Here is a 13,055-nt window from a genome sequence, read left to right on the forward strand (position 1 = left end):
CTTTATTACGCCGTACGTCGAGAAATTTTGAGTATTTCTCTCGCGAAAACAGCAGGGAGCAGGACCGCCGCCGTGGTGGGGAGCTATGGAGGGAGGGGTGGCGTGCAGGTGGGACTGGCGGCGCTCAGGTGGCTGGGGAGGCAGAGGCAGCGGCGCACAGGTGGCTGGGGAGGGAGGGGCGGCGCGCCGGCGGTCGCGGACCGGCCGGGGAGGAGTATAGCTTGCGGGAGGAGAGGAGAAAGAAGATGGAAGGGAGGAAAAAAAGAGGCTGACAGGTAGGCCCCACGGCTGACACGTGGGGCCCACAACTAACGGTGTTAAAAGGATATCCATCCAACCCTCTCAAGCTTTTCAATCAAATAAAAAATTAGGTCGGCTCCAACCCACTCATCCAAATATGAGATGGATCGGCTTAAACCCACAAAAGTGGATCGACTCCAACCCAACTCACATCATCTCAAAACCAAACATATGCTAATTCCATCCACATCCATATTACAAGTTTATTTTGTTAGCAGAGGCAACTAAGATGCCTCTCAAAGTCTCATTATAATACACGAGAGAACACATGCATATTATGGTGTGGTCCTGCACCTAGACGGATTGAATCCTGGGGTAAAAAAAGCCCCTGGCACGTGGCATTTTTAGAGGTATTCGTGCCACCGGCATGCCTTTAGGCTAATCCGCCACATCATCAACAAGAAGATGAAAGGGATGTTTGGATCTTTATCCAGACTAAATTTCATGTCACATCGAATATTCGAAAGCTAATTAGGAGGAGTAAACATGAGCTAATTATAAAACTAATTACATAGATGGAGGTTAATTCGCGAGACAAATCTATTAAGCCTAATTAATCCATCATTAGCACATGTTTACTTTAGCATCACGTTATCAAATCACGGACTAATTAAGCTTAACAAATTTGTCTCGTGAATTAGCCTCCATCTGTGCAATTGGTTTTATAATTAACATATATTTAATACTTCTATTTAGTATTTAAACATTCGATGTGACAGGAATTTTAGGAGCTCCTAAAGATCCAAACACTCCTGAAATTGTGTTTGAAAATACCCATCCAATGCACAATTTCATATTGTTGTTTCATAGTCACCACGTAACATTTAATTTCATGTCACATTTAGGGTTGGTTTTCGTGCCATAAGAATTTTATCTAGATGAAACTGGTTCCTTCTCTCTCCTCTTAAATTTCCTGTCATGTCATCAAATTAGCTGATATGGCACTACACTTAATGTGCATGAAACTCCAATAAAACTACCACTAGGAATAGCCTTAGTTAGGTGGCCTTTGGGGACTTTTTCTTGATCATGCAGGTTGAGCAAACTTCATTTATGGCAATACTCGAGGGAGGTTCTTCCCTAGGGCTAGTGGTACACATGTAGCCGTGCTCAATGTATCATACCCGTCCAAATTCATCCTCCCAGCCTCAAATCTTTTATTCATCTTCTCCGTGTTGCCCAACTTCTCATCTCCCTCTTCCTCTCGGTTGTCACTTGCGCCGATCTATCTATCATCCACGACATCGATGGTTTTGTCCAAGGGCCCGTCGCCACAGCCTCCTGGTTGGATCTAGTGGTGCCACCGTCACCGCAACAAGTACCACCGCTCACCCAGACCCTCCTCTCCCTCCCTTTTGTGGGCTGCTTCCACCGCATCTGGTGGCACCCCGCCATCTCATCATCCCGCTCCCCGTCGCTTCCATCACCACCAGGTCGGTGACCTCCTCGGCTTCCCTTTAGCCAAGCACCCACAAATCCCCTTTTGCTCCGCCACAAGAAATCCTAACCCTTAATCAAATCTCGAACCCTAACCTTGATCCCAAATCCTAGATTCACTGAAGCTCCACGTCGCTATAACTGAAGGTTTGTCCCAATTCTTACTTCCTCAATTTCAATTCTTACTTACTCTGTCCCCCTTTCTTCATTCCATTCTTTCAATGCTTTTTTCTTGCAACAGTGTAAAGGAATTCCAAATCTAGAGGCTCTCGTGTTAACGATAATTAAGTTTCCCCCGATTTTGATTTTTCGTTTTTCCAATATACAGGATCACACTTTGCAGCTCGCATGAAATGGACATTTGAGTTTTTGTAGTTAAAAGAATGAAAATGGGAAAATACAATAAAATGCGGCCAAGTCATCACAAATTTGGGGCCCAACCCAAAGAACGAGCCCGTGGGCTGTCTGGGACGAGCCCCGTCCAAACAAAAGAAGAGCCCGCGACCCACAATCGTCCCGACCGCATCTCTTCTTCTTCCTCTACTCGCCCCGGACAGCAGCGTCTCTCGCCGGCGCGTCGAGTAGAAACCCTAAAAACCCCCGCCTCCTCCCCTCTCCCGCGGAGCCCTCCCACGCCGGGGGTAGGGCTAAGGGGGTTGCCGCCCGCCATGGACGCCATGCGGAAGCAGCTGGACGTCCTCATGGGCGCCAATCGCAACGGCGACGTGGAGGAGGTCAACCGGAACTACTACGACCGCGACGTCTGCCGCCTCTTCCTCGCGGGCCTATGCCCGCACGACCTCTTCCAGCTCACGGTATGCTCCTCTCCCCTATTCGGTGCTGTTTTCCTGCTATTTTGCGTGGTAGTTTTGGTTAGGTTAGGTTTGGCCATTTGGGATAAGAAAATGTCTCCTTAGCTTTTTCTTTCGGAATTCATGGATGAACAGAATGCTGATAATGTTAGATGGAATGAGCTTTCAGGAAAAAAACATCAAGTAATTTCGTTTTATGCTGCTGATATTTGTAACCCCCTTTTTTTTTTGGTGATTGCAGAAAATGGATCTTGGACCTTGCTCCAAGATTCACTCGCTTCAGCTGCGGAAAGAGTATCCTTCATTTTACCTTGTTATGTGTGAATTTTCTTGACGATTCTTGCGTGCAAATTACTGTGTATGCTTGCTTTCCTGAGCTGTTGCCAGCTATGAGGAAGCGAAATCAAAGGGATCAGAGAATTTTGATAGAGAACTCGAGGATATGATAGAAAGGCTCATTGTGGAGTGTGATAGGAAAATTCAAAGGGCCCTGAAACGGCTTGCGGATGAGGATGCCAAGGCTGCTATTGCAATATCTGTGTCTGAGGTTACTCTGGTATCTGCCACTACTCGTACATTGGTTACTAAAGTTTATTTCTAATGACGACTTGCTTTAACCTGTTAATGATTATTTTGCTAATGTTCACAGACAGACGAGATACTGCAGCTTTCAAAACAGATCAAGGAGAAAATGAAAGAAGTTGATGCTTTTGGTAATCTCACTACATTTGTATTTTGCCTACTTTATTGCTTGAATCTAAATACATTGATGCATATATTTATGTATGAGTAACGCTAACATTAGTATATATGTTTATGACTAAAGAAAGGTTACCAGGATGGTCACATCAACAATGTAAAATTAGTTAACCTAGTCAGTGACTTTCAACATAATCTTGCAATACAAGATCTAAACTAGTAGGATCTAGAAATCAGAGATAATATTTTAGTCTAATCTATAGCATCGTTTGATGAAGTTTAAGCTGTAAGCTGCTAAATTTTATTATCAGTATTCAAATTTCTCTTTGAAATGTACTAACAGATTTTGAAGGGAGAGCTGATGATAAAATAAAGGCCCAGGAAGTGGTGGAAGAACTGAGAGCTAAAAGGGCTGATATGCAGGTAATACTTTGAAAGTTCAAATATCCAAGTTTTAATTCATATAGATCCCAGGTATTTATAATTCCAGCCAAAATGGTAAAATAGTAGTGCTTTTGTTTTGACCTGATAATTGTTTTCCCTATCTTGTTGCAGGCTACTCTCTTGCTTGATGCTTTTAACAAGGACAGAGCTTCATTACCTACACCTGCTCCGCCTCCTCAAGTAGCAGCAGTGCCACCACCTGCTCCTCCTGATGCTCGTACTCAAGAAATGATTAATGAAAAGCTTAAGAAAGCTGAAGAGCTTGGTATGGAATGCAATCTATCGAATCGCTTTACTTTGCAAAGTTCCATGTATAGCTGTTTTGTTTCTTATAGGTGCATGTGCATTTAGTAGCTTGGGCTAAGGTTTGGTGAGTTTTTCTCCTAGTACATAGCTGATGTGCAGTGTGCACCACTTAGTTGATATAAATCAAATAGATTAACAATGCGCAGTACTGAAACTTTATTTTCTTTTCTGTTTTTTGGCAAAAGTAAGAAGCTGCGAAGATAACTTTCATAAAAAAAACTTGACCAGGATATTGTCTTAAAAGAAGCTGGTATTAAGATTCGAACCCGGACCAACAACAGGGGGTTTCATTGGCCCCGAAGTTCAACGCTCTAACCGTTATGCCGCGAGAATCTTAACTTTCATGGACACTCTTAATAACTGACATAAGGCTCATAGACAAGTTTTGTGCACTGTATTGGTCTGCTGTTTTGAAAATGAGCCACCTAGCCAGTCTAATCTAATATTAGGTGTTAGGCGCCATCCAACCGCCCCCCACAGCTTAGTAGAAGACTATATAGATCTATTGTTTATTTGTTAATTAGATCAGACACTGGTTTCTTCAATAGTTTTTTCTTTTTATTATTATATCAACTTTCTGATATTTGCATTTCAAGTATTTGTAATGCAGTATGAACTGTCACACTGCTTTCCCCCTAACAGCAGAAATGAGTATACGATATTGATACTTTTAATGGCTGTCCTTTTCTGTAGGTGAACAGGGCATGGTAGACGAAGCTCAGAAAGCTTTGGAAGAGGCAGAAGCTCTGAAAAAGGTAGCCATTACTATGTGCAACTTAATTTACTATGTTTGTGCCAGCCAATTAAGTAGGTTGTTTTTAACCAGCTGTCACAGACAAAGAATACAGATGAAACTTTTTATTACACTGATACTATTCCTTCTCTTTTGTTTGACTAATTTGGTTTTGACTCCTATCATTAGTTGGCGCCACGGCCGGAGCCACCTTCAGATCCTTCCAAATATACAGCTGCTGATGTTAGAATTGTGAGTTTCCACACAGCCAACGGCTATTTTGAATTAAGTTGTCATTTGTTTGATAGCATTAATTTGCATGGTATTATTGTCTGTCTTTTCTGTTAGTATTATTTGGTGATTGCTTATTGTAGCTTATGAGTACCTTGCACAAGGTTTATTCTAGAATAGATCTGTGGATCTTGTGATGCCTAACATAGTTCTTGAGTTCATTTTTATATGAAATTATGAATCCAATATCTATTTTTCTACTATGTATTTCTGTAGTCTAATGGGGAAACTTATTAAACGTTTTGATCAGATATTGTTCTAGAAATACTTCTGTTTCAGCTTAAGCTTTTTAGTTGACAGTTGAACCTTTGCACACTGGGTATGTTCCGTATGTACCTATGTACCAGCACATTTCCCCACAAAATGATTCTTCTGACAAACTACAAGTGCATTACCTAGCTCCAATGTTCGCAAGCATCAATGGGTACTAGTGTACTACCTTTGTGCACCATGTTTTGAGGACCTTATTATGTGGTGCAATATATTATTGGCCATTAAATCATATGTTATGGATTTCTTTATAGGAATTGCATGCATATGTAATTGAATTTACTTTTAGGTGCCATAGCCTACATTTTTGTTTTTAGCTGGTGCAATACCAGTTACATAATTGCTAATGGTATATTCTCTGTCCACTTTACAGACGGATCAAAAGTTACGCCTCTGTGACATATGTGGAGCATTCCTGAGTGTATATGACAAGTAATGCTTTTAGCGCCTTCCACTCCCAACGTTATCTGAAACTGTCAAATCGCATCTTTACCATGAACTGAATATATCTCAACACAGTGATCGGCGTCTTGCTGACCATTTTGGAGGGAAGCTACACTTGGGCTACATGCTGATTCGTGAAAAACTGAAAGAACTTCAGGTAAATTCCTGCATGCCATGTTCAAAATACATGTAGGATGCTGGAAATTGATGAAACAAATTAAGAATTCCAAGCTTTTGTAAACCGTTAAGACATAAGTACAATCAAATCAAGAAAACCACACATCTTACTAGGACTCACATTCTGTTTGTCCATTAGAATATGAGCTTGATTTATTCCATTTCATCTCTAAGTCTGCTAAGGTGCAATTTATCAGGTGCTGAGTATAATGTACCATTTTCTGCTTTAAAGAGTTACTCTGTTTTGGGCCTTTTGGCATCTGTGAGTTTTCTTATCTCAAGAGCCTCAAGGTTCTCACCTTCCCTATATATTATTTCATTTCTCACATTGGAGGGCACTTTGGTTATTACGATAGTCATTACAGGAATTAGTCCATGTTGCGTGATTGGAATCTCATGTGACAATCATCTTCACACCCATGGCAACAACAGTAACTGTCTGTTGAGAAATGTAAGCATAGGAGCGTGCAGAACATGGTATGATGAATCATGTTTACTTAATTGTAACAAACTGCTCATGTGCTCTGCTTAGTATTATGTTGAGCAGCTGGAGGTTGCTTTTCTACTGGTGAGCCATATTATGTAGATCTGGTGATAAATAATACTGGTTAAGTTATCCTGAAAGCATGTCCTTTTGCCAACCTTTGCTGTAAGTGACAACTTGTTCTGCTGTTTATCTGCTAACTCCTCCATAAATTTATAAGATATGATTTGCTGAAGCAGCCGTGCCTGTAATGTATCACTGGCCTCTTTTCTTTTGGAACATTTATCTTATGTTTTTAAGCATACCGAAATGTCATCATTTTTACTGTCATAAAATACGCCATGTCATCTTCCAGGAGCAGAGAAATAAAAGAAGGAAGGACAGATCTGAAGACGATAGAAGGTATGTCATTCCTCATCCTTATTATTTTTGTGAGCATCGACATTATCTGAAGTGTTTGCCTTTTCAGATCAAGAGAGCACAGCAAGGACCGCAATGGTCGGGCATCCAGGGACAGAGATACAGAGAGAAAAGACAGGGTTGACTCCCGAGATGGTAGAAGAGATTATGATAGGGATCGTGATAGACGTCACGACAGGGACCGTCGCCATGACCGTGATCGGGATAGAGAAGACCGCTCCCGTGGCTATGATTCAAGGAGAAGAGAACGTTCAAGGTCTAGGGAGCGCAGGTATTACTGAATAAAATGGTCCTTGCATAATTGAGCTAGTTTATTATGTTCTCAATCTTTTTTACTTGAAACCTTTTTACCTCATCGTTGACTAATCCAGATACTTGTTTCAAATTCCAGGCGCCATGAGAGATACTAAAAGCTGCTCCATGGCTGACAGATTTGCAAGTGCTCTCGTCTGTTGAAGATATTGAGTTGTGCTTCTGAAAGTTCCAGCGCTAGAAATTCGAAAGTGTCGTTGCCTTAGTTACTGGGTTGGTGCTGGCAATCAGGTGCATTCTGCATATTTAGTACTGCTTTATATACCACTGTTGTGCCAAGAACATTCGCATCAAATCAAACTCTGGGGAACCGCCTTGACAGCAAATGAAGCTGAGAATGTTTTGTGTTTAAAGTTTAAGCTCACCAGAAGTTGAAAGCACTTGGATCTTGACTTCTTGTCGTTACTCCAGTTCGTGCAGTTTCTATTTTGTAATGCAAGTAATGTTAGTTGACTTTAGCTATCCATTTATACTGGAACATCTACTAGCAACATGATTTCTCGACGGTTTTTTAAGAAATTTATGTAAGGGTTTTTTAAGCATCGACATTCGGTTTTTACGTCGTGGGGTTTTAAAGCGATTTCACGACCGGTTAAGTTGCAAGAAAAAAGGGCATCCATTTCTAGAACTGAAGCACGATAAAAGATATCCATTTTTCTCTCAACCATTGAAAACGAGGCATGCATCTACTCGCAACACTGCAGAATTCTTGTATGATATGAACAAAATATTTCAAGACCTGAATCTTTTCGTTCCAGAAGAAGAAACCAAATCTTCAGCCCCATGAGCCTAGAAGGCCTTCCGAGGGCGGACCTTGAAGCTGGTGGACCGGATGACGTCATCGTCGGCGTTGAGCCTCTGCTGCAGGGTGCTCAGGGAATCGGGCTTGGTGAAGTAGGTGACGAGGAGGTATATGCCGTCGTAGTAGGTGGACGGCAGCCCGGTCCGGCTGTTCCTCTTCCTGATGCTGTATGCCAGCGGGATGACGCCCCGGTTGAACACCTCCACGTACATGGCGCCGCCGGTGACGAGCAGCTGCGGCAGCAGCACAGGGAAGCAGCAAGGTAAGCAGGATTGCAGATCAGAGTAGTGACCAATGCAATGGTACACAAAAGAAAGGGTGCTGTGAACATCTTATGACCACTGGACTTGTTACCATATTAGAGCCATAATTCAGGATAGCATGGGTGATGAAAGAAATGAAAAGGGACCATCACTACAGTGATGCAGTATAGAAGTTAATTTGGACGCAATTGACTCAATGGATGATAATCGAAGATCACTCAAATGCTACTCCCTCCGTCCCGAATTGTCCCAAATTGTAGGTTGTTTTGACATTTCTAGGTTCAAAACGACCTGCAATTTGGGATTGAGGGAGTAGCTTACTAATGTGATAATCTGGTACTGCAACATTGTTGCCAATACTTATGCAGAACTATGGCTTGGAATTCTTCCCCTGCATTTTCTCTACCTAGTTTGGGTGTCATTTAACTAAGGGCATTGCAGCGCTGGTGCAGTTCTGATGGCAGAACGAGCAAACTAAAATGGAGTTGGCGAAATCACCTCCTCGTAGCGCTGGATGAGCGCGAGGCGCTCCTCCTCGGACATGTCGGGTCGGAGCACCACCATGGTCTCGTACTGGCGCAGGCCCGGCGGGCAGGGCGGCATCTCCCGCTCCTCCAGCGCCAGCGCCGCCTCCGCGGCCGACATCCCGAGCCCGCCGCCGCCGAGGCCCAGCCCTGCGCCGAACCCCGAGGCGGAGCCGCCCTCGTCGCCGACCTCCTCGTCCTCGGCGCCGCCGGTGGCTGCCGCCGAGCCGCTGTAGAAGGACGCCGCGTAGCCGGCGGAGACCGCGCGGGGGCGGGGGCAGGGGCAGGCCGAGGGGAGGCGCGTCGCGGTCGGCAGGGAAGCGCGGAAGGGCGGGAGCGTGGTGGAGGCGGAGGTGGGGAGGGGCAGCGCCATGGGTGGCGGCATTGGAGGGAAGCCGAGAGGGCGAGGGAGAGCGGGAGGGGAGGCGCTGTTCGTGCCGTGTCCACTGGATAGATAAGGATAGGACGCCACGCCTTTAACAACTCCGCCTCTGCCCGTGTTTCGAATTGGAGCAGCGTAGCACTTTGGTGTTTGGACGAATTTTGGTGAAAAATGGTCGGATTTCAAACATAGCACACATACGTTTCTTTTTTGTTTTACTAAATTAACCAACTTTGCAGCTTTAGCATTGTGTGGAAGAACTTGAACAAGTGCTAGTCGTGGTACTCCAGTTTATTTGAACTACGTGCAGTTACAATTACAAGCATGTAGCAGTGGCCATTCGACGGGATGCCACGTGAGCGGGCCAATTTTTATCCTACAAAATAGTTGATGGGATCCAAAATTGATGCGCACTGAGAGATTATGGATGGCTAGTTTTCAAGGTGCTACATGTATATAGTTCTGAGATTCATGTTCGGCTTCGAAACTCTTCGATTCCTTTTAGTCAAAAAAAAAAGTTTTTTGTTTGGCTTCGGTGGTTACCTGTCAAAAAACAAACTTCTCAACTAATTAACTGAACACTCACGGATTGTCGATGAGTTATTTCATTTTGGAGTCAAAAGTACAAGTCGCCCACTAAACCCGAGTAAAGAGACGATCATTTTGCACGTTTACTTTTTTCTTTTTACTTAGTACAAGTCTCGCCTTAAATCTTAATGGTACATTAATTTCATTAGAAAGTCTATGAGAAAAAATAGAAAAAAAATAGTGAAAATCCTATCACATGTCTCATGCTGTGATAGTAGGATTTTATGAACTCTGATTTTGACCTGCTCTATGATCGACGAATGCGGGCACAACTTCTTACCCGTGACGGGTGACGGGTGCAGATACAGGTATAGAATTTACCTCACGAACGCGAATCTGTAAATCCTCTACCCGCAATTAATGTACCCGTTGCCATCCATAGCTCGATCACCCATCCACCTGACCCCAAATTCCAGCCGCTTCTTCTTCGTTGGTCTCGCCGAGTCCCTCTCCTCTCTTCAAGTCTTGATCGCTGATTGCTGAAGCTGAGCTGTACCGACAAAAGGGGTCGGTCCAGCCACACTCGCACACGTGCTTCCAGCTTCCTGCCTCTCGCCCTCCCTTGCTCTCGAGCTTCCCCGCCGACCACCAACGCCCCCACATCCTCGCAGGCCGCAGGCAAGGCCCGCACGCGGTTTCCACTCGCTTCGTCCACTGCAGATCTCCTCGACGCCCTCACCCTCAGGTCAACCACCCCACTCCCCTCTGCTCCTCTTCGCATTCCACACTCGCCTCGCGTTTCCGATCTCGCCCCGCGGTCTCCGATCTCACTCTCAGCGTTCTTTCTTGGCTTTTGTTTCCTGCCTCGAGCAGAGACCATGTCTTCGTCGGAGAACCCCACGGTGACCGACCGCGGCAGCAAGCACAAGGAAGGCGGCGACAAGGAGGGCGGCGGCGGATTCATCGACAAGGTCAAGGACTTCATCCACGACATCGGCGAGAAGATCGAGGAGGTCGTGGGGTTCGGCAAGCCCAGCGCCGACGTCTCCGGCATCCACATCCCGCACATCAGCCTCAACCGCGCCGACCTCGTCGTCGACGTGCTCATCAAGAACCCCAACCCCGTCCCCATCCCGCTCGTCGACATCGACTACCTCATCGACAGCGACGGCCGCAAGCTCGTCTCCGGCCTCATCCCCGACGCCGGCACCATCCACGCCCACGGCCAGGAGACCGTCAAGATCCCCATCTCCCTCGTCTTCGACGACATCAAGAGCACCTACAAGGACATCCAGCCCGGCAGCATCATCCCCTACCTCGTCCGCGTCGTCCTCCTCGTCGACGTCCCCATCATCGGACGCATCAAGATCCCGCTCGAGAAGTCCGGCGAGATCCCCGTCCCATACAAGCCCGACGTCGACGTCGAGAAGATCAAGTTCCACCACTTCTCCTTCGAGGAGACCACCGCCACGCTCCACCTCAAGCTCGAGAACAAGAACGACTTCGACCTGGGGCTCAACCTGCTCGAGTACGAGATGTGGCTCGGCGACGACAGCATCGCATCCGCGGAGCTCACGCAGAACACCAAGATCGACAAGCAGGGGATCACCAGGATGCAGATTCCCTTCAGCTTCAGGCCCAAGGAGTTGGGATCCGCGGTCTGGGACATGATCAGGGGCAGGGGGACAGGGTACACCATCAAGGGCAAGATTGATGTCGACACTCCCTGGGGGAACATGAAGCTGCCCATAAGCAAAGAGGGTGGAACCACTCGCATCAAGAAGGAGGAGGACGACGACGACGACGATGACAACTGAGGTACCATCTGCTTGCTTGCTTGCTTCTGGTGCTGCTGTTGATTGATTCATCATCATCTTTGCTTCACCAGTCCAATACTAGTCAGTACTCTTTGACTTGCTACAAAGCTCATGGAAAAGAGATAGCTTCAGCATAAGCATGAATCTTTTTAATTTAATTCTAGGGATGTCTTGACAAGCTAAGTTTTCTTGTACATGATGCAATATACGACGAACTTGCTAGGCCGTCAATTTCCGTCAATCCTGAATTCTGGTCGAAGATAGATACGTACTAGAAATTATTGAGCAGGTTGACTTGTAGTCCCTCCATGGACCTCTTATGTACTGGAAAGTGCAGTCATTTTTTCCTTCATTAGTCAGATTTTGCAAGTACTTGTCTAGCTTGTTATGCTATAACTTATAGTATGCCTACAGCAGATATTCCGTACATGCTCATATACCAGTTCTTGTACTCTGATCAAAATGTTCAGACTATGCAGTTTGATTCAAATCAATATCTGCTTTTGATGAACTTAGAATGTCATTCTATTCGGAGACCAAATCATAACGCAACTCAATGTAATGCAGGCAGTTGCTATGTCTATCAATAAGTAGGGATATTGTGTTGCTGGTGTAGATTTGCACACATCATTGCTGTAGTTTCCTGTACAGAGCCACACTCTTTGCAAAATCGTTCATACTTGTGCCCTGGAACCTTGCTAACATCTGTATTGACAAGGGCAGTCAGTTCTGCCCTCATTAGTCAGAGATTTTGCAAGTACTTGTCTGAACCTGTTGACTGTTGTACTAGAACTTATAGTATGTCTACGGCAGATACTCAGTACATGTTCACATACCAGTTTTTATACTCTGATCAAAATGTTTAGACTATGCAGTTTGGTTCAAGTAAAGATCTGCTTTTGATTAACTTAGAATGTCATTCTATTCCAGAGTCCAAATTGGAACGCAAATCAATGTAAAAAAGGCAGTTGCTATGTCTATCAATTTAAGTATGGATATTGGGTTGCTTGCTGGTGTAGATTTGTACATATCGTTACTGTCGTTTCCTGTACAGAGCCGTACTCTTTGCAAAATCGTTCATACTTGCGCCCTGGAACCTTGCTAACCTCTGTTTCTGAACCTCCCTAGTCCCTTGTTGCAGGACTCGAGTGCTTCTGTTACCAAACACAGATGAGCAGATGACACTGAAGCAGGGAGGATGCTATAACGGTGGTTGTTGTCGTCCACGGGATGCCCTTAACGCTCGTTGAGTTCTGAATTGGTAGCTTGTGGTGTCAGTTGATCTGCATTATCTGAACATATCCTCTGTGTCGTATGCTTCAGTTAGTTTGGGCTCGTCTGTGCTGTGAATTTCTTCTCCAAACTTTGTGGTTGGAACATGAAGAATAAGATCCCATCACCCCTGGTTCTTTGTGGGGTTGGTTGGGAGTGTTCTTTAGATCCTGAAACGTTGTGCTGCTGTAATTGTCGTGCCATGTGATCCTCTTTTTTTCCGAACAGTGTCGGGGGGCATAGCCCCATCTACATTTTATTTAACAAAAGGCGAAAGTACTGGCCAGCAAATACAAACTACACCCCGGCATACCAAGGGACGAGAAACGGCAGGTAGT

The 13,055-nt window shown here is 45.1% G+C and overlaps 3 protein-coding genes and 1 long non-coding RNA gene across 8 annotated transcripts; 3 read left to right on the top strand and 1 right to left on the bottom strand.

Annotated features, from left to right (window-relative positions):
- The first annotated feature begins 2,246 nt into the window (after positions 1–2,246).
- LOC101768368 (putative RNA-binding protein Luc7-like 2) lies at positions 2,247–7,599 on the top strand. Of its 4 annotated transcripts, XM_004981031.2 has the most exons (13): positions 2,250–2,552; positions 2,791–2,843; positions 2,937–3,105; positions 3,199–3,262; positions 3,592–3,671; positions 3,804–3,957; positions 4,692–4,753; positions 4,921–4,983; positions 5,666–5,724; positions 5,812–5,893; positions 6,753–6,799; positions 6,867–7,088; positions 7,209–7,599. In XM_004981031.2, the coding sequence occupies exons 1-13, from the start codon at positions 2,406–2,408 to the stop codon at positions 7,225–7,227; spliced, it is 1,221 nt and encodes a 406-aa protein (XP_004981088.1). In that variant the 5' UTR covers positions 2,250–2,405; the 3' UTR covers positions 7,228–7,599. The 4 variants fall into 4 exon arrangements, 3 of the variants coding, with proteins under 3 accessions (XP_022678766.1, XP_022678765.1, XP_004981088.1); XR_002675783.1 differs by lacking the exons at positions 6,753–6,799; positions 6,867–7,088; positions 7,209–7,599 and adding exons at positions 6,111–6,204; positions 6,279–6,390 and having other exon boundaries at positions 2,247–2,552; XM_022823031.1 differs by lacking the exons at positions 6,753–6,799; positions 6,867–7,088; positions 7,209–7,599 and adding exons at positions 6,111–6,175; positions 6,279–6,396 and having other exon boundaries at positions 2,247–2,552.
- A 159-nt stretch (positions 7,600–7,758) lies between these two features.
- LOC101769317 (30S ribosomal protein S6 alpha, chloroplastic) lies at positions 7,759–9,175 on the bottom strand. Its single transcript, XM_004981034.4, has 2 exons — positions 8,693–9,175; positions 7,759–8,164 (listed from the first exon to the last, which is right to left on the bottom strand). The coding sequence occupies exons 1-2, from the start codon at positions 9,101–9,103 to the stop codon at positions 7,919–7,921; spliced, it is 657 nt and encodes a 218-aa protein (XP_004981091.1). The 5' UTR covers positions 9,104–9,175; the 3' UTR covers positions 7,759–7,918.
- LOC111255807 lies at positions 8,090–8,797 on the top strand. The gene is made up of 2 exons (XR_002675784.1): positions 8,090–8,193; positions 8,636–8,797. It is a non-coding gene; the product is annotated as an uncharacterized LOC111255807 (long non-coding RNA).
- Positions 9,176–10,143: 968 nt separating the features above from the next.
- LOC101769721 lies at positions 10,144–12,938 on the top strand. 2 transcript variants are annotated; one of them, XM_004981035.4, is made up of 3 exons: positions 10,144–10,373; positions 10,502–11,446; positions 12,574–12,938. In XM_004981035.4, the coding sequence occupies exon 2, from the start codon at positions 10,507–10,509 to the stop codon at positions 11,443–11,445; it is 939 nt and encodes a 312-aa protein (XP_004981092.1). In that variant the 5' UTR covers positions 10,144–10,373; positions 10,502–10,506; the 3' UTR covers position 11,446; positions 12,574–12,938. The 2 variants fall into 2 exon arrangements, with proteins under 2 accessions (XP_004981092.1, XP_012698402.1); XM_012842948.3 differs by having other exon boundaries at positions 10,145–10,373; positions 12,587–12,938.
- Positions 12,939–13,055: the final 117 nt, after the last annotated feature.

Source organism: Setaria italica, chromosome IX (assembly GCF_000263155.2).
Source record: "Setaria italica strain Yugu1 chromosome IX, Setaria_italica_v2.0, whole genome shotgun sequence".
NCBI lineage: Eukaryota > Viridiplantae > Streptophyta > Magnoliopsida > Poales > Poaceae > Setaria > Setaria italica.

Excerpts from the sequence above, each read along its gene's own strand:
- LOC101769317 (XM_004981034.4), bottom strand. The coding sequence starts at position 9,103 with ATGCCGCCACCCATGGCGCTGCCCCTCCCCACCTCCGCCTCCACCACG. Across the intron at positions 8,165-8,692 it reads TCATCCAGCGCTACGAGGAG|CTGCTCGTCACCGGCGGCGC; the intron begins GTGATTTCGCCA and ends CTGCTGCCGCAG.
- LOC101769721 (XM_004981035.4), top strand. The coding sequence starts at position 10,507 with ATGTCTTCGTCGGAGAACCCCACGGTGACCGACCGCGGCAGCAAGCAC.
- LOC101768368 (XM_004981031.2), top strand. The coding sequence starts at position 2,406 with ATGGACGCCATGCGGAAGCAGCTGGACGTCCTCATGGGCGCCAATCGC. Across the intron at positions 2,844-2,936 it reads TCGCTTCAGCTGCGGAAAGA|CTATGAGGAAGCGAAATCAA; the intron begins GTATCCTTCATT and ends AGCTGTTGCCAG. Across the intron at positions 3,263-3,591 it reads GAAAGAAGTTGATGCTTTTG|ATTTTGAAGGGAGAGCTGAT; the intron begins GTAATCTCACTA and ends ATGTACTAACAG.